Source organism: Alternaria metachromatica (assembly GCF_023757995.1).
Source record: "Alternaria metachromatica strain BMP 0045 chromosome Unknown scaffold_2, whole genome shotgun sequence".
Lineage (NCBI taxonomy): Eukaryota > Fungi > Ascomycota > Dothideomycetes > Pleosporales > Pleosporaceae > Alternaria > Alternaria metachromatica.
This window is the reverse complement of record NW_026055493.1, coordinates 1,232,861-1,248,960: the sequence shown is the minus strand read 5'-3', so window position 1 is coordinate 1,248,960 and position 16,100 is coordinate 1,232,861. Positions and strand designations below refer to the sequence as shown.

Here is a 16,100-nt window from a genome sequence, read left to right as displayed (position 1 = left end):
GCCCGCGCATTCAATTTCGCGGTCGTACCTTGTTACCTTTGTTCTACCTGAACTTAGTTCAAGTTCTCTTCAGCACAATGGCGGCCAATACCAACATCAAGGCGTCTCTTGAGATCACCAAGGGCGCCACTGCTATGGACCCTATCCCGCTCGACACCAGCTCCACTGGTTCTTTCGATGAGAACACCAACCTCTTGGGTCCCTTCCCTACTGAGGAGGAGTGGGCGACTCTTCCCAGGGTTGCTGGTCGCATCCCGTGGCAAGCATGGACTGTGGCTGCTGTTGAGTTCGTTGAGCGCTTCAGTTACTACGGTACCAGCGCTGTCTTCGTCAGTAAGTTGATTGATAGCTCGTGTATCTGGGCATACACTGACTGCAACCAGACTTCATCCAAAAGCCATTGCCTCCTGGTTCCACAACTGGTGCTGGTTTCTTGAAGAAAGGCGTCAGTTCCGGTGCTCTGGACATGGGCCAACGTGCCTCCACCGGTCTCACCATGTTTAACCAGTTCTGGTCTTACATCACGCCTCTCGGTGGTGCCTGGCTCGCTGACGAGTACTGGGGACGTTACAAAACTATCCAGTACTCTAACCTTATCGCTCTTATCGGCCACATCATTCTGATCATGTCTGCTATCCCCGCAGTTATCGTCAAGCCTAATGTCGCCATCGGTGTCTTCGCTGTCGGCCTCGTTGTTATGGGTTTCGGAACTGGTGGTTTCAAGAGTAACATCTCTCCACTCATCGCCGAACAGTACAAGGATCAAAAGGCCTACGTCCGTGTCAGGAAGAATGGACAGAAGGAGATTGTCGACCCCGCCACTACCACTGCGCGTATCTACATCTACTTTTACTTCCTGATCAACTGTGGATCTATCTGCGGTTCCATCGCCATGGTTTACTCAGAGGTATGTGCCGAATCAGACTGCATTGTGTGACCTCACTAACGCCATCCAGCATTTCGTCGGTTTCTGGCTCTCTTACACGCTACCCACTATCTGCTACCTCCTCTGCCCCATCATTCTCATCACGATGAAGAAGCACTACAAGCTCTCGCCACCCACTGGATCCGTCATGGGCAAGGCTTTCAAGCTCATCGGTCTCGGTATCAAGCAGTCGCCCCGCAAGAACACATTCAAGGACGATGGTTTCTGGGACAGGATCAAGCCTACTGCTCTTCGTGCCAGCGGCCAGGCTGTCCCTGACTGGATGACCTTTGACGATGCCTGGGTCGACGAAGTCAAGCGCGGTATCCTCGCTTGCAAGGTCTTCTTGTGGTACCCTCTCTACTGGCTCGCGTACAACCAAATGACCAACAACCTTGTCTCCCAAGCCAACACCATGAACCTCGGAAAGACACCCAACGACATCGTCTCGAAGCTGAACCCCATCTTCATTGTCATCCTTATCCCGATCATGGACTTCTTCGTCTACCCTGCTCTCCGCAAGGCTGGTGTCAACCTCTCGCCCATCAAGAAGATCACTGCTGGTTTCGCTCTTTCCTCGTTCGCCATGGTGTCAGCCTGCGTTATTCAATACTACATCTACAAGATGTCACCCTGCGGCAGCAACATCAACGCCCTCAGCAAGGAACGCAAAGACTGCAACGCCGACATCTCCGTCTGGGTCCAAGCCTTCCCCTACGGTCTGATCGGTATGTCCGAGATTCTCGCTTCCATCACCAAGCTCGAGTACGCGTACACCAAGGCCCCCAACAACATGAAGTCCACCATCCAGGCTGTTGCCCTCTCCACCTCCGCTGTCTCCGCCGCTCTCGGCCAGGCCTTTGTCAGTCTGTCTGAGGACCCTCTTCTCGTATGGAACTATGGTTCCGTTGCTGTTGTTGCCATGTTCGGTGGTATTGGTTTCTACCTCACCTTCCGCAAGGCAGATGCTCAGGAAGATGCTATGAACAACATGAAGGAGAGCAAGTACGTGGGCGGCCGTGAGATTGGCGATGCGGAGAATGTTGAGACGCTTAGTGTTAGGGATGAGAAGAACGAGAAGAGTGGGTTGTAGATATCAAAAGTATGGTAATGGTCATATGACAGTAATGATATGAATGATATTCCAATATTCATCTTCCAATCTCCGTGTCTATGTATGTAACCATCTCATTGAAACCCATATAGTCACCTCGGCCTATTTCCACCCAGTGATGAGCCGTCTCGTATCGTCTTTGTGACGAGTCATGCTTCCTTTTACTGACAACTCGTCTTTGGGAGTACTACTAGAGGTTAGCCAGGCTCTATCAGAAACATCCAAACAGTTATAGTATCAAGCAGCCAGGAGGTCCTCGAAGTCATTGTGATCCTCCAAAGCAGCGTAATACTGCAGCCAGGAAGTCACAAAGGCCTTCGAGAACCTCAACCGACACATCATATTCTAGCCAGGAGATATACAACTTACTCAATAGTAAACACCACCTCCACTCGGACCTCCACGACCAAATCCACCCCTATCTCCAATACTGCCAAACGGGTTGCCCTTACCCGGAGGCGATCCAGACGGCTTCCCCTGTGTCATCTTTCCTTTTACTTTCCCTCCAGGCGAGCCCACCTCGCCCTCGTTGGGAGGCGGCGGACCAAAAGCCGGAAACATGATATGAGGATAGTTGTCAGGGTGAACGCCGGCGGCTCTAGCAGCAGCGATTGCGGCCTCGTGCTGCTGCATCGCCTGGAGTGCCGCGGCCGTCGGAGGAAGCATCAGACCGCCGTAGCGTTGGTAGTGGCGATACAGGAGGATGTCGACGAGAGAGCGGTTTGCGCGGATCCAGTCCATAGAGGGGTGGCCGAGGTCGGGGTTTGCGATGCGTAGGACGAGTTCGTGGACGAGGGAGGGGTTGCGGTCGAAGTCGTCCTGTGGGGTGGTGTTAGTATATGAGTTTGCTAGGGGTGTGGGTGTGGATGGAGGGGAAGTGAAGGGGTACTTACGATGGTCTCGCTCAGATAGATAGCGTTGTTCATGTCTGGGTCGTAGTTGTAATTAGGACGAACGGCACCTCGGGCATCGGTGACTGCGTAGGCCCAACGCATGAAGGGGCTTACGGAACTGCCGTTCCAGCGTTGGAGAGGGTTTGGTTCTTCTTCTCGGAGATGGTGAACGGTCGGTGGAGCGCGATGGTTTGGCAGGGTTGACTGCTGAGCTTGAGGAGGAGACAGGGGCTCGATTCCAGTGCGTGAGGGAATCCGGCCGTGACGAGGAGTGTTGTAGGGACTACCAGACGAGGAAGCGCCGCCGCGCCTGGAAGGCTGGTTTCCTGGAGGGCTAGACATGCTTGTGGATGTTGGAATTGAAGTTGATAAGTTAGAGTTGATAAGAATATATAGAAGTCGGTTCGATTTGAAGGAAGCGAGTAAGATATAGTAAAGTGTCGTTGTCGCTGAAGTTGCCTTAATGTCTTTGTTGATAAGGAGAGAAAGGAGGAAGGAAGGCGCGGAGAGAGACGACTTTATATCCCTAGTGGTGGAGCTATTTCCGAGGTGAGAGACGCTTGCTTTCTAGCGTGACTTCGTGTTTGGTGAGAGAAGATGAGGGGAGAGTGTACTTGTGACGTCTTTGACGCAGTTTGCGTTTGCCTTTGGTTATGTAGATGGAGTATCGCGTTTGTCTTGGTAGCGATGTCGCTCAAGGTAAAACGCGTCATTGTATACTCGGTAAGCACCCTCCTTCACTCTTGTTCTTGGATTGTTGGTTCTCGAATCGGAGGAAAGAGCTGCGTAGTGAATATAGTGGCAAGAATGTTGCGCCTGGTAGGCCACAGCTCCTGCTCAGACTCCCCTCCTGTATATAGAAGCCCCTGATCATCTCAGTATACACTCTACCCCAATTGTCGCTCAACCTTCCTCCACGAGCAACTCAACGTCGAAAGTCTCCAATATGTTCTCCTTCATTTCTTGTTTGACTCCCATGATCATCTTCATCTTTTCCCTGGCTGTCGTATCTCTTAGGGATAAGAGTCTGTTCAAGCTAGTCAAGTCATGGTGGCAACCGAAGAAAACACCTCCGATCGTGGACTTACTGACTCGATATGCTCCAGTCCAGGATGCCGTCTTCGCGCAACTCGACATAGCCGACGTCATTTCGCTCAGTAAGACCACAAAGCCTTTCATGGGCTTCGTCAAGCTGGTGGAGCGCACTCAATTCAACATTAACGACCGGTTGAAGCACTTCGTCACTTCTCCCATCGAGTTCCGCGCTCTTCAAGCCCGACATAACGTCCTCATAGGACGAAATTTCGCATACGAATTCATGGCGAGAAAGCCGGTCGTAAAGACTGGCGGTAAAATTGGGCTGTATAGCCTCCTTGTTCAGAAAGGCTCCAATGCTGATGCATTACGCACCTTCCTCGAGAAAGATGGTTATGAACGTCTCGATACTCCCACGCCCAAGGATAAAGAGCTTTCAGTAAGTTCGAATGCGCTCGGCTACTTCGTATGATCCACGCGTGTCTCGCTAACCCCTCCCAGAAGCTTCGAGTGACAATGAGTCGAGTCAGTTCCGATGGAAAGTGTAGCGAAGTCAATATCGTGGAAGGAGAGATTCCGGTTCTCGAAGCGCTACTGCCCTCATCGACCTCTCTGAGCAACCTTATCACCTGGAATCGCGCCTATTCTGTCTTTCCACATGAGACATTCATAGACAAGAGGGGTTATCTTTTACGACACCCCACAAAATTGACCACTTCCGAATGGGTCGACACAGAATCGTTAGGCCTCGACATGTTCCCTCTTAAACGTCAAGACGCCTTAGAGGAGAAAGAAAGGAACACCCTGCTCTCCCAGCGTCGTGTCGGAGATACCAGTAGCTGGGTCATCGCACTCAACACTTCTGGACTAGATTCCGTACCGCCATATCCCAATTACCTAGTCGAGTCTGCTACGTTCAGGCTAACCATGTACGGCGCGATAGACCGCGACTGTTTCAGCCACTACAACGTCGATGTCTCTATCGTCAGCGCGCCCTCACTAAAACACCAGTATATCCTTCCTCGTGGCATCGCCTGTCAGCTCGATATCTTTTTCAGAAATCTTACGATAGTGTCTTTACATCGCCTACCGACAGCTCAGCAACCTCAGCGACTGGGCCAGATATTCACCGGTCGGCATCTGAACCTCGAGTCACCACGAATGGCGCTGATTGAAGGGTTTGTACCGCCCGAAGGATCGAATTGGAAGTATCATGATGATGAAATGGTCCGGTATCTGAAGAAGGAGTACCCCGAGCTAGAGTATGGGCTTCAAGCTACAGGCCTCTGAGTGTCGGAAACGTGCGAATCTGGCCTTGTGAAATGTGCGGCACGGGCCAACTACTGTTACTGGTTGCATGCGGAGTCTGTCTTCTTCTTATGGCTGTTAATACTCAACGAATCTAACGTCCATCGTGTGATGCCCTTGCTCCGCGTGTGATTCTTGTCCAGTCAATGTCTTCTAAAGCGAGTGTCGTTGCATCCGGGCGCGCGACGGTGTGGGTGGGTCGTACTGGGATGAAAGGCGATGGTTATAGCGAGGACATTCCTGCAGCTGCGAGATGGAGACAAGATCGCCAAGGAGCTAGCCCGATCCAGCGTCATAAGGTCATCTACGATGCAAGCAGCACTCGAAGTCTCCTAATTCATCATCACTCAACAAATCGATTGGTAGGCGCATTGCTGTTAATACATCATGGTGTGTTGATGATCTGCGCAAAGCAAGGAGGAGCCCTTCGTGATGTTGGTCAATCACGCTAGTCCGCTCTTGGTTTCCGCCCCAACCGTCTGCGGGTGCACTCTATTGGACTTGGATCGATGCAGGAACAGTGCGACGCGAGAAGATAATAGTATGGCTGGGGTAACTAGAACCTTGTATCTTGCTTCTTAATGATCTAGTCTTTGCTTGATCACGCGGATACTAAAATGCAGATCTCAGTATGAAAAGACACCCATGGACTTCAAGCAAGCACTACGCCGCATACCAGTAACATGAGAGCATGGGAGGGAAACAGAAGTGAGAATCAGACGAACAATCCAATGGCGAGCCGCATATGCTGAGACCAAACTTCCGGCGGTTATGCACAGTGGCTGCGCTCCCGTGAGAGGGTAAGTCGTGGAATTGAGCCCCTTGCAGAGCAACGAATACATCATAACACAGCAAGGATGAAGAACACACATTATTGCGACCACTTCCGTCTTTTCTTCTCGTCATCCGCCTCTTCTCTTCTCGTCAAATCAAACCTAAACACCATCCGCGGGCCCCCATGGCATCCACAAACCGCACCTGCTACAACCGCGACGGCAGCCCAATAACCGATATATCCTACCAACCCTGCCTCAGCGACCCTGACCGCGACTCTTTCTGCTGCGGCACCAACCATCAAGGCGCGGGCCAAACAAACGTCGCCGACGATGTATGTGAAAGCAACGGCCTGTGTCAGAACTACGAAGCTTTCGATGGAACGAACGCAAACGTGAAGTTATGGTGGCGAAATGGGTGTACGGATCCGACGTGGCAAAGTGCGGAGTGCTTGGGGAGTGTTTGTAGTAATAGTACGGTGAGTGAAGTACTCTATGCTGGACCGTGGTTGGTGGTGCTGATGGGCTGTAGTGGCAGGACGAGAACGCGCCGGTGAGGAAGTGTGGGGAGAATAGTTGGTGTTGTGGGAATCCGAGCTGCTGTAGTGATGCAACGAAGCGGTTTACCCTGGCAGCGACCGTGGGCGAGACTGCATTTTCGACGTCGTCATCGACATTGACATCCGCAACATCCGCGCCGACATCAAATGCTTCAGCATCATCGAACGCGAGCACATCAACACCCGTCCCACACTCATCACCAAGCAACAGCGCAGATCCAACCTCCTCAAGATCAGACAACTCGACCACGTCGCAAGCGCTCAGTGTTGGTGCGCGCGCAGGAATCGGCGTCGGTACAGGATCGATAGCTATATTGGTAGTACTTGTTACTCTGTTAGCATGGAAGCTGAAGAGGAAAAGACGCCAGGAGCAGGCTGCTACCGCGGAGCTGCCGCCCAGCGCTATCGACGAGAAAAATCTGGAAGCGCAACACTATCCTTCGGTGGCGCCCAGCGAACTGTATGGCGGGAATGCAGCCGTAGAGATGGGATGTAGGGAGCCAGCAGAGCTAGCAGGAACGCCGGGACGTCCGTATGGTCGCGATGATCCGAAGGTCGTCCTGCAGCCGTGAGGGTGGCATGGAGTTGTAGTCGCATCACTTGATATCTTGCGCACGGCTATCTCACGTCAGTCAGAGTATAAGCAAGATCAAGGCGCAGAATGTCTAAATGAAACCAATGCATTTCGTTTACAAGCGCAGAATGAAATTGATGAGACCCTAAAATACACGCCGTCAAATGGATCGCAAGTGCACCTCGACCGATGCCATTATTTACCACCTCGCTTCCCAACTTCGAAGCCCTCATTGTCCGTCCGTTCGAATAATACATGGAGACGTGAGACATGCCGCGCATGTGGGTATTGCGCGTCATATGCGTAGATTGCTGAACGACTTTGCGTATCGATGCCGTTGCTTGAGTGTTGCAGTTTTGTATTGTCGTATCTGCAATCGAACGTGTGTAATCGTCTAGCAGTGAGCGTCGCTAGCCTTGGAGTTCATGAGCAGGGCAACAATGAGTCCGTAAAGACCTGGCATATGTTAGTGCAAGCGTCTTGTTGAGTTTCAAGCGACGTACCCAAAACTTCGGCGAAAATGAGAATCAAGATCATTCCGACGAACAACCTGGGCTGTTGGGCGGTTCCTCGTACACCAGCGTCACCGACAATACCGATGGCGAAACCAGCGGCCATACCGGACAGACCGACGGCGAGACCGGCACCGAGCTGGATGAAGTTGGCGAAGAGCGAAGACTCTTGCGAGAGACCGTTGGAAATCAGGACGGACACGACGAGACCGTAGATACCAATAATACCCGCCATGACAACGGGAATAATGTCTGAAGTGTGTTAGCTGCGTGCTTGACATTGCGACATCTGGCGAGCGGTTCATCACGTACTCTTGACGATCAGGTCAGGGCGGAGGACACCCATGGCTGACACACCAACACCGGCCTTCGCGGTTCCGTAGGCGGCGCCAAAGCAGGCGAAGACGATAGCTGACGTGCAGCCCATCGCGCCGAAGAAGGGCTAGTTGTTTATTAGCTATGACGATGGACGGGTCGACGCGGTGCTGTCGCGTCGGGAGGCGAAGCGGAGGTTGGTCCGAGGACTTACGGCATAGACGGGGCTGCATCATGTTAGCTATTGTACGTATGAGGTGATAACGGAGAAGCTCCTCCGATGCTCATGCAACAGTCGCATGCCCAGCTTATCTCCAGAGAGGCAAGCTGGAGCTATCTGCATGCCCAACAGGGGAGCTCCGTGTTCACTCACCAAAGTTCGGAGACCATCTTTGCGGTGATGTATGTATTCGACGAGACGTCTAGAAGGGTGTCGAGATCTTTATTGAGATGGACGGGAGTCGTAGATGCGGCGACGGGGGCGGTTGTGATGTCGAGGAGTGGTGACGATGGTTGGCGAAGAGCTGGACGTCGCTCGGTTTTGCCCTATACCTAGTTCGTCACTAGCGCCACACGTGAGGTATGCCAAGTAATAATCCCAGCTACGAACTTTTTGATTTTCTCGATCCAATCTATTACAACCTCCACCACAAATTCACCCCGGGCGAGCAAGCAGTGTAAGTCGCATAGCTATTTCTCTCTCTCCCTCTCAAATTCGACACTCATCGCCCACCGATATCGTTGTCGTTCAAACAAGCTTCTGTCGCACATCTATACCTTCGTCGCATAGCTAACACCTTATAGGAATCCTCCTTCGGACGAGCTTTAGCAGTGAACCCTACCACCCACCACACCTCAACCTCCACCTCCACCAAAATGGCCGAAGACAACAGCGCCGCCTGGCCCCAAGCCGACCAGGCTCTCTCCCAGGAGATCCTCGACCTCGTCCAACAGGCTACCCACTACCGTAAGCTATATTATATCGCTGTGCGAACTGCACACGAGACAAATACTGACTTCGCACAGGCCAACTTAAGAAGGGCGCCAACGAGGCCACCAAGACCCTCAACCGTGGTATCAGCGAGTTGATCATCCTCGCGGCCGACACCTCCCCGCTCGCTATCCTCCTCCACTTGCCGCTTCTCTGCGAAGACAAGAACGTTCCCTACGTCTACGTCCCCTCCAAGATGGCTCTCGGCCGCGCTTGCGGTGTCGCCAGGCCCGTCATCGCTGCTAGCATCACCACCAACGAGGCTTCCGACCTCATGGGCCAGATCCGCACCCTCAAGGACAAGGTCGAGCGCCTCCAGATCTAGGTGGATCTGCAGGACCGCTATACGCGCAAGAGAATGCAAGAGTTGGAAACTGGTTTCGCAATACTGGAAGGTTTACGTAGCGACAAGATGGCAGATGCCTGGGTTGGAATACGCCCATGGTCTCTGTACGTAGACCGAGAATGAAATGCCGAGCGCAAGTCGGCATCGACTCTGCCAAATCTGAATTATTGATATACATACTTCCTTAGTGCTCTGAACTACGCGATTCCCCGGCTGTTAACATGTCCAGGTACAATCTGCCTTGGTGTTGACAGACCGACAACCGACTTTGGGCTGGGTCCAAATGGCACATACCCAGCCATTCGCCGACGACGCCGCTAGCTCCATTTATTCACCAGACGTTGCATAGATCTGGTCTAAGGCGAACATCATCGCAATATTAATCATCACCAATGGAACGTCAGCATGGCACAAACGGTAAACTTATCTGGTATCAAAAGAAGCTTAGTGTTGCTGGCAAACCACTCTCTTAACATTCGTGAAAGCTCTACAGCTACTAAACTGCGAGAAGCTAGCGGGTAATCCTCCGAACGAGGTTTACGGCTAACTAAAGAAGGTTCAACAACTATGTACACCTACTACCACCCCCTTTCAGTCCTTACGAAACCACTAGAAGTGGTTAGGGCCAAGCGGAACACCCAAGGCGTTCAGAAGAACCATGACAAGCGAAATACCCAGCTTTCCAGGCGAGCCAGCATCCAGAAGGTCCAAGAACTCGTTGCGGATGCTGCAGCCCGAGATAGGAACACCGTTGAACCTGTCAGTGAGGTAGTTGAGAACATCACCGGTGCTGGTCGCCGCCTGGGTGAAGTGCTCGCCGAAAGAGTCTCGGACGTATGTGATGGAAACATCCGCCTTGCAGAACTGGTCCACGAGCGCATCAGTGTCGGCGATGGGCGAGATCTCATCCTTCACGGCCTTGTACACAAAAATGGGCATGGATGGGGTGCCGTGGAGACCCATGGTCGCACCAGTCCTGATGGTGTTTTCCGCGATAGGGTCTGTGAAGATTTGTATGTCAGTGTCATCGTCAGAGCTAAGGTTTCTCACAGGGGGTACATACCATCAAAGACCGCCTGTCCTTGCTTGAAGTACGTGAAGATGTCCTGTCCCGCGTACGTGTTCACGTCGGCGTAGAAGCACTGGCGACCAGCTTGGTTGAAAGCATCAGCCTTCTCTGGCTTGAGGCTATCTTGGACGTACTTTCCGAAATCAGGGTACGCGTTGCCCAAGCCCAAGAAGCCGGCAGCACTAAGACCAGCGAAGAGTCCCTTGTTGATGGTGTTGAAAACATTTTCGACGTTAGGAGTTACACCGCCGATAGCCATGCCAACAAAGGGGATCTCTGGAGCGTAGTTTGCTTGAAGCTCGGCAGCCCATTCGGAAGCCAGAGCGCCTCCACTGTATCCCCACATCTGGACCTTCGCAGAAGAATCAACGCCGGTGGTAGCGCCGGACGCGAGCGCCGCACGAATACCATCGAGAGTAGCGTAGCCTGCTTGGAATCCAGCGACAAAGGTTGACTTGGGTCCTTCCCAATCTGGCGAGTTTACGATCCAGCCTTGGTTGAGCGAGGCAGCAATAAGGGCTGCTTCGATGCCTCCGGTTCCGGCATATGTGGTATTGGACTTGGTTTGGAGAGTGTAAGACGGTGCGCAGTTGATCTCACCACCGCTGTCTTCGGCTACCTGGTACGAGAGCAGTTTCTTTGGATTCGCGTTCTTTGGCACCATCACGGTTGTGACTGTAGCCACTGGGTTCCCGAGGGAGTCGGTGGTCCTGTACAGCAGTTGCCATGCACCCTGCAAATTAAGAGGGATGGTTTGGAATAGCGAAAGGGCACTGGGTACTGGTCGGCTTCTCAGGATGGCACCAGGTTTTGCCGACTCGAAACCAGCAGGTGGCGTGTAGAATGGATCATCAGAGGGAGGAATGGGGGCGCTGCCTCCAGCTCCAATGAGTGAACCAAGTAGGCCAGGTCTAGGAGCGGCAGCAGCAAGTCCGACCAGCGCAAAAAGCGCCGTCTTGATGGCAGAAGTCCTCATGTTGGGTAGAATGGAATGCGATGCGTAAGGTAATGTGATGGTAGCGATGCCTTCTATGTGCGCAAGAACACCCCCCTTATATGCATATCTCTTTCTCTTCTCGTTCAGAAAACTAAACAACAACCTCTGCCCTTAGGCACCAAAACCCCTTCATGTCGTCACATGAGCATTTCGAGGACTACACGAGCATGGTTCACTAACGACTGGCCGATTGGCTGCCTCCCATCAACGAGCCAGACTAGAGGCATGCCGATTGGTCGTGAGTGCCAAGTTCTACCATCGGACAGGTACGGCCATTCACACGCAAGTTCGGAGCCTCGGCGCTGGATTTGGCGCCCGCAGCGTCGGGACTCATAGACGAATGCGAAAGCTTATTTATATTGTCAAGTACCTGAACCACTCCACATTCGACTCCCGTTCTCTCTGGAAAGAAGGCCATGAGTGGGTCTGGCCAGTTCAAGCCTTGGAAACATCCATGAGATCCGGGGAGAAATTCGGAAATACCAAGATACTAGCCAGAGCTTATGTCCGCCACCAATCGGTTGACAGCATGGGCAACGACATGTGAAATTGTGACTACGAAAGTCGAAGGATTTGACATGGAATCTGGGGAAGATCCCTACTGACGCGACCCCGAAGTTGACCCGCTTGCAACCAGCACCTCTTTCACCCGTGCTCAGTACCTACAAGCGTACATACGATGGAAAGACCTCCCATGGCAGTTCAACACGCCTTGGTTGTACGAACCATCCACCTCGCAGGGCATATCCAACCAATCACCACAAACTACATGCCCAACGTCTCCGTTACCTTGCGTTCTCCACACGCAATCATCATGGTCCATCCACTTCAACAACTTGAGATCCATCTAAGAATGTGCTATCAGCTACAGCGTATCTCTATGATCTGACATAAGCTTGCGCAAGAGATATTATGACTTACGGCAGGAGCTTGCGGAGGGTTGTCAATCGCGTCTCGTCCGTAATGGTACACGCCTTTGAAATCCGCGACCTTAAAGGGGTCTGGGTAGCCGCAAGGATCCACAGATACTAGGGCTGGGCCTTGGTACATTTGCCAATAGTACTCTGTACCGGATGATCGGAGGAGAAGGATCTGAACCGAGGAGCCGTAGTAGTCCTACCTCGGATTTAGCGGTAAAGTCTATCTTCGTATTCAGAAAACCGACCGAGGGGCGCCAACCGGTACCATTCTCTGACCTCCGTACGCCGGCGTAATTAACGGGTGTAGCGAAAGTTGTGCAAATGGGAATAGCGGCTAGGCCGACAAGTAATGAGGTGAGCGTCCGCATGTTTAACGGCGCAGTAGTGAACGTGCTACTTGCTTCTTGATTTTGAGAGTCGTTCGGGAGAGGAAGGCTGGCTCGAGCAGCAGGACGGGTTTATATACTGTAAGCGAAAGTGAACCGATTGGCTGACACGTAGGCAGTGACACCCTCGAGAGATGAACAACACACACCGAGACCATACAAGCAAACAAATAGGAAAGCGCTTTCTTTCGCCCACTAGCGCACCGTGAAACAAGTAGAATATAAGCATGTGTATCTGGAAGCGATACGCAATTCGATTCACCAAGTGTCTAAGATGGCAACCAGCTGTCCGGCTTCTAAGAGAAAATCAAGTGTTCCGCCCTGTTGCAGACAGAAACATCCCAATCCCAAGATCGTCAACCACATTACTCAAGCGACAAAAGACTCCTTTGTCAAGTCATGCAGCGCACGAAGAACCCCAGCCTAGAAATTGCAGGCGTATCCCCGATGGTACGACCAACCTTGGCCGGTACATGAGATCGCTCCATCGTTCCAACTCGCATCTCGCTCACAGTCGTAGATCATCCAGTCGCCACATACGAACTGACCGACATCACCGTGACCGTTGGTCTTCCAGTTGCAGTCCTTGCGGCCCATCCACTCGGGAACAGGTAGCTCCGTCTACGCTGTGGTCAGTTTCATGTGCACTTCCAAGCTGCAATCGATGAATTCACTTACCGCGGGTGGGTTTGGGGGGTTGTTGATGTCGTTGCGATCGTAGTCGAAATCACCTATCTGCGAGCCGAGCTTGAAGTCTCCTGGTTTGCAGGCATTCATCTTCACACCATAAGGACCTAGATACAACGACCAGTAGAAGTCCGCAATCGAGTAACGCTCAAGGATGATCTGAACCGAATTGGTGAACACATCAGCTTGCTAACATAAGGTCAGTAGAGCACCGCGTCCCAGAACATAATGCATACGTACCAGACCATGTGCGGTACGATTAGCCTGCGCCTCGGGGCTCAAGAACTGGGCAGATGTTGCAGTGGTCGCGCCGAATAGTAGACTGATGGAAAGGCCCATGAGGAGGGTGAGCCACGCGAGCATGTTGAGGGAGATGTTATTGTGCGTTTTGTCAAGGCCTTCAGGATGAGCTTTGTGTCAGGGATAGAGGCTGAGCGAGAGCCATTGTGAGCTACATATATATTCTATGATCTCTTGGCTAAGAAGTGAGCACCTGACGGCTCTAGTGGGCAAAATTAAGGCAGGCAAAAAGGCGGGCGGAAGGGGACGTGCAAACGACCAAGTTAGGCGACACGTCTTCGCGCTTTGACGTACAGGGTGATTAGAGTGAGACCGAGAGCGATAATGAGAGCGTTCTTCATACATTCATTGGTTCTACGTAGAATGGCTCAGTATTCCCATATCTATAGGAGGCAGGAGATGTGTAGTCATGTCTCAAGCTGCGCCTTGTCCACCATCACGGTCGCTCTTCGTCAGATTCTTTATCCAACCTCTAGAACTCGCAGTACCAGGCCACAGCGTAGCGTGGACGTGGGTTACCGCAGGAAACTTGTTGTCCATATCGAGGGTCCTTGGCGCAGTCGATTATGTAGTAGTCGCCGCAACGGAACTGGCCCGCATCCTTGCCAGTGGCGTGGTAGGCACAGTCGCCGCGGTTGCCGTACTCGATTGGGACCTCGAACTAGAGGTGAGTCAGTGCATGTACGGTGCGCGTCTAAGGATAGTAGCCAACTCACCTCGGGGACGAACGGTAAATAGTTCTGAGGGTAAGGAGGGCTGTCCATGTCTGGCTTGTTGGTGTGCCATCCGGGCTCGCCATGATAGACCTTCTCGAAGCGAGTGTCTCCACAAGGGTTCACGGCTACGCCGCTAGGTCCTTGGAAGATGTCCCACACGTAGTACTTGGTGTCTACCTCCTCGACTTGGATCTGGAGGGAGTAGGGATACGGACCCTGGCCCTTGAACTTGGTCAGTACGATGCTTGAGGTTCAACATCATCGCGCACTCACGGCAGTGGGGTGGTCTGCAAACTGCTCAGCGGGTGCGGCAAGAACGAAGCCGAGGCCGAGGAAGAGCCACACGAGGTAGGTGATTAAGGACGACATAGTTGCTATTGATTCGTAGGCAGGCTGTGTCGAGTTGATGTAGTGTGTATGAACGGAGACGCGATATTCTGAATTGGCGTTGGAGCTAGGTATCTCGACAAGCTCGTGGTGAGAAGTGAGTGCATTAAGTAGGCAACCGCGCAAGAGTAGCACGTGTGTAGAGCCAATTGCAGTTAGTCTCAGATGAAGCAAACGGCAGTCGCTAAGATATGGTCAGAGGGCAAATAACGCGTCCGAAGTCGGTCACGAGCCTGTCTCCACGCTTACACTTCTTGAGGAAGAGGACATTCCTTGAGGACAAATACATTACTTGAGGACGAACACATCACTTGAGGACGAATATATTGCTTGAGGACGAGTGCATTCCTTACCATACATGCATATGTTGGGTGAGATGGCCACTTAAATAAGCCTACTTGAACCATACGGTTAACCCTTACATACGCTTGCCATCAGCCCGGGTCCATCTAGCCTGCCTCCTCAGAACTCGCAGTTATATCCGCGGTGATATTCCCGACCATCCGGACATCTGAAGGTTGCTTCGTTGTAGCGCGGATCTTTTGCACAATCGATGATGTAGTAATCCCCGCATCGAAACTGACCAGCATCGACGCCGCTACCAATGTAATGGCAGTCTTCGGAATACTCGATGGGAACGTAAACCTATAAGAGAGTGCGAGTTAGCATGCAATTCTCAGCAAATGGTTTGAAGAATGGTCTACTTACACTGGAAGGGGGAAACGGCGGATGGGCGATGTCGTCGTCCTCGCCCGCGAATTCCCTTCCGAAGTCGACCCGCTCGAAGTTCGGATCATCTTCAGGATCAAGGCAAGGATCCACTGCGATTCCTTGGGGTCCCTGGAAGACTAACCAGTTGTATCGGCGAACAGGGAATTTACTTAGGATGAGCTGGAGGGAGTACGGATACTGAAGTGCGTAGTAAGCTTCATTAGCAAGAGTGCTACAGGATTGTATCAAAAGGGCTGATAAACATACACTCGCAGTATTGCGCCTTGCTATAGATGTGACATTACCAGCAAGCGTGTCGACAGGTATTGCTAAGACAAGGCTTAGGCAGGCAAGTAGCCAGACAAGTGAAGTAAGCCAGTTGAGCATGGCGAATCGGAAGTTGATCTTGGTCTTGTGTTCCGCTGATGAGAGGAAGAGAGGTGGACGAGAAGCTTCAATGTAGATTAAATGCTTGTCGATGACTTGAAGTAATCAGTCTTCAAAGTGGGGTAGAGAAGCGGTGAGCTGTGAAGAGCAGCGGTCGAGCGTTTGCGAGAGACAAAGGAATGTTGCAAACAAGC

The 16,100-nt window shown here is 52.2% G+C and overlaps 8 protein-coding genes across 8 annotated transcripts; 3 read left to right on the top strand and 5 right to left on the bottom strand.

The window, feature by feature from the left end:
• Positions 1-77: 77 nt before the first annotated feature.
• J4E83_001245 (uncharacterized protein) lies at positions 78-2,018 on the top strand (the record flags this gene model as incomplete). Its single annotated transcript, XM_049328202.1, has 3 exons — positions 78-333; positions 384-907; positions 957-2,018. The coding sequence occupies 3 exons, from the start codon at positions 78-80 to the stop codon at positions 2,016-2,018; spliced, it is 1,842 nt and encodes a 613-aa protein (XP_049192720.1).
• A 390-nt stretch (positions 2,019-2,408) lies between these two features.
• J4E83_001244 (uncharacterized protein) lies at positions 2,409-3,274 on the bottom strand (the record flags this gene model as incomplete). The annotated part of the gene is made up of 2 exons (XM_049328201.1): positions 2,409-2,858; positions 2,933-3,274. 2 exons carry the CDS (start codon positions 3,272-3,274, stop codon positions 2,409-2,411), a joined length of 792 nt encoding a protein of 263 aa, XP_049192719.1.
• A 604-nt stretch (positions 3,275-3,878) lies between these two features.
• J4E83_001243 (uncharacterized protein) lies at positions 3,879-5,257 on the top strand (the record flags this gene model as incomplete). Its single annotated transcript, XM_049328200.1, has 3 exons — positions 3,879-4,406; positions 4,469-4,977; positions 5,026-5,257. The coding sequence occupies 3 exons, from the start codon at positions 3,879-3,881 to the stop codon at positions 5,255-5,257; spliced, it is 1,269 nt and encodes a 422-aa protein (XP_049192718.1).
• Positions 5,258-7,576: 2,319 nt separating this feature from the next.
• On the bottom strand, positions 7,577-8,121 carry VMA3 (H(+)-transporting V0 sector ATPase subunit c; the record flags this gene model as incomplete). The annotated part of the gene is made up of 3 exons (XM_049328199.1): positions 7,577-7,638; positions 7,686-7,946; positions 8,007-8,121. The coding sequence occupies 3 exons, from the start codon at positions 8,119-8,121 to the stop codon at positions 7,577-7,579; spliced, it is 438 nt and encodes a 145-aa protein (XP_049192717.1).
• Positions 8,122-8,885: 764 nt separating this feature from the next.
• On the top strand, positions 8,886-9,325 carry SNU13 (RNA binding protein snu13; the record flags this gene model as incomplete). Its single annotated transcript, XM_049328198.1, has 2 exons — positions 8,886-8,976; positions 9,036-9,325. 2 exons carry the CDS (start codon positions 8,886-8,888, stop codon positions 9,323-9,325), a joined length of 381 nt encoding a protein of 126 aa, XP_049192716.1.
• A 630-nt stretch (positions 9,326-9,955) lies between these two features.
• J4E83_001240 (uncharacterized protein) lies at positions 9,956-11,391 on the bottom strand (the record flags this gene model as incomplete). Its single annotated transcript, XM_049328197.1, has 2 exons — positions 9,956-10,347; positions 10,410-11,391. 2 exons carry the CDS (start codon positions 11,389-11,391, stop codon positions 9,956-9,958), a joined length of 1,374 nt encoding a protein of 457 aa, XP_049192715.1.
• A 1,750-nt stretch (positions 11,392-13,141) lies between these two features.
• J4E83_001239 (uncharacterized protein) lies at positions 13,142-13,768 on the bottom strand (the record flags this gene model as incomplete). Its single annotated transcript, XM_049328196.1, has 3 exons — positions 13,142-13,339; positions 13,397-13,564; positions 13,646-13,768. The coding sequence occupies 3 exons, from the start codon at positions 13,766-13,768 to the stop codon at positions 13,142-13,144; spliced, it is 489 nt and encodes a 162-aa protein (XP_049192714.1).
• Positions 13,769-14,177: 409 nt separating this feature from the next.
• Positions 14,178-14,790, bottom strand: J4E83_001238 (uncharacterized protein; the record flags this gene model as incomplete). The annotated part of the gene is made up of 3 exons (XM_049328195.1): positions 14,178-14,366; positions 14,422-14,643; positions 14,695-14,790. The coding sequence occupies 3 exons, from the start codon at positions 14,788-14,790 to the stop codon at positions 14,178-14,180; spliced, it is 507 nt and encodes a 168-aa protein (XP_049192713.1).
• Between the last annotated feature and the right edge of the window lie 1,310 nt (positions 14,791-16,100).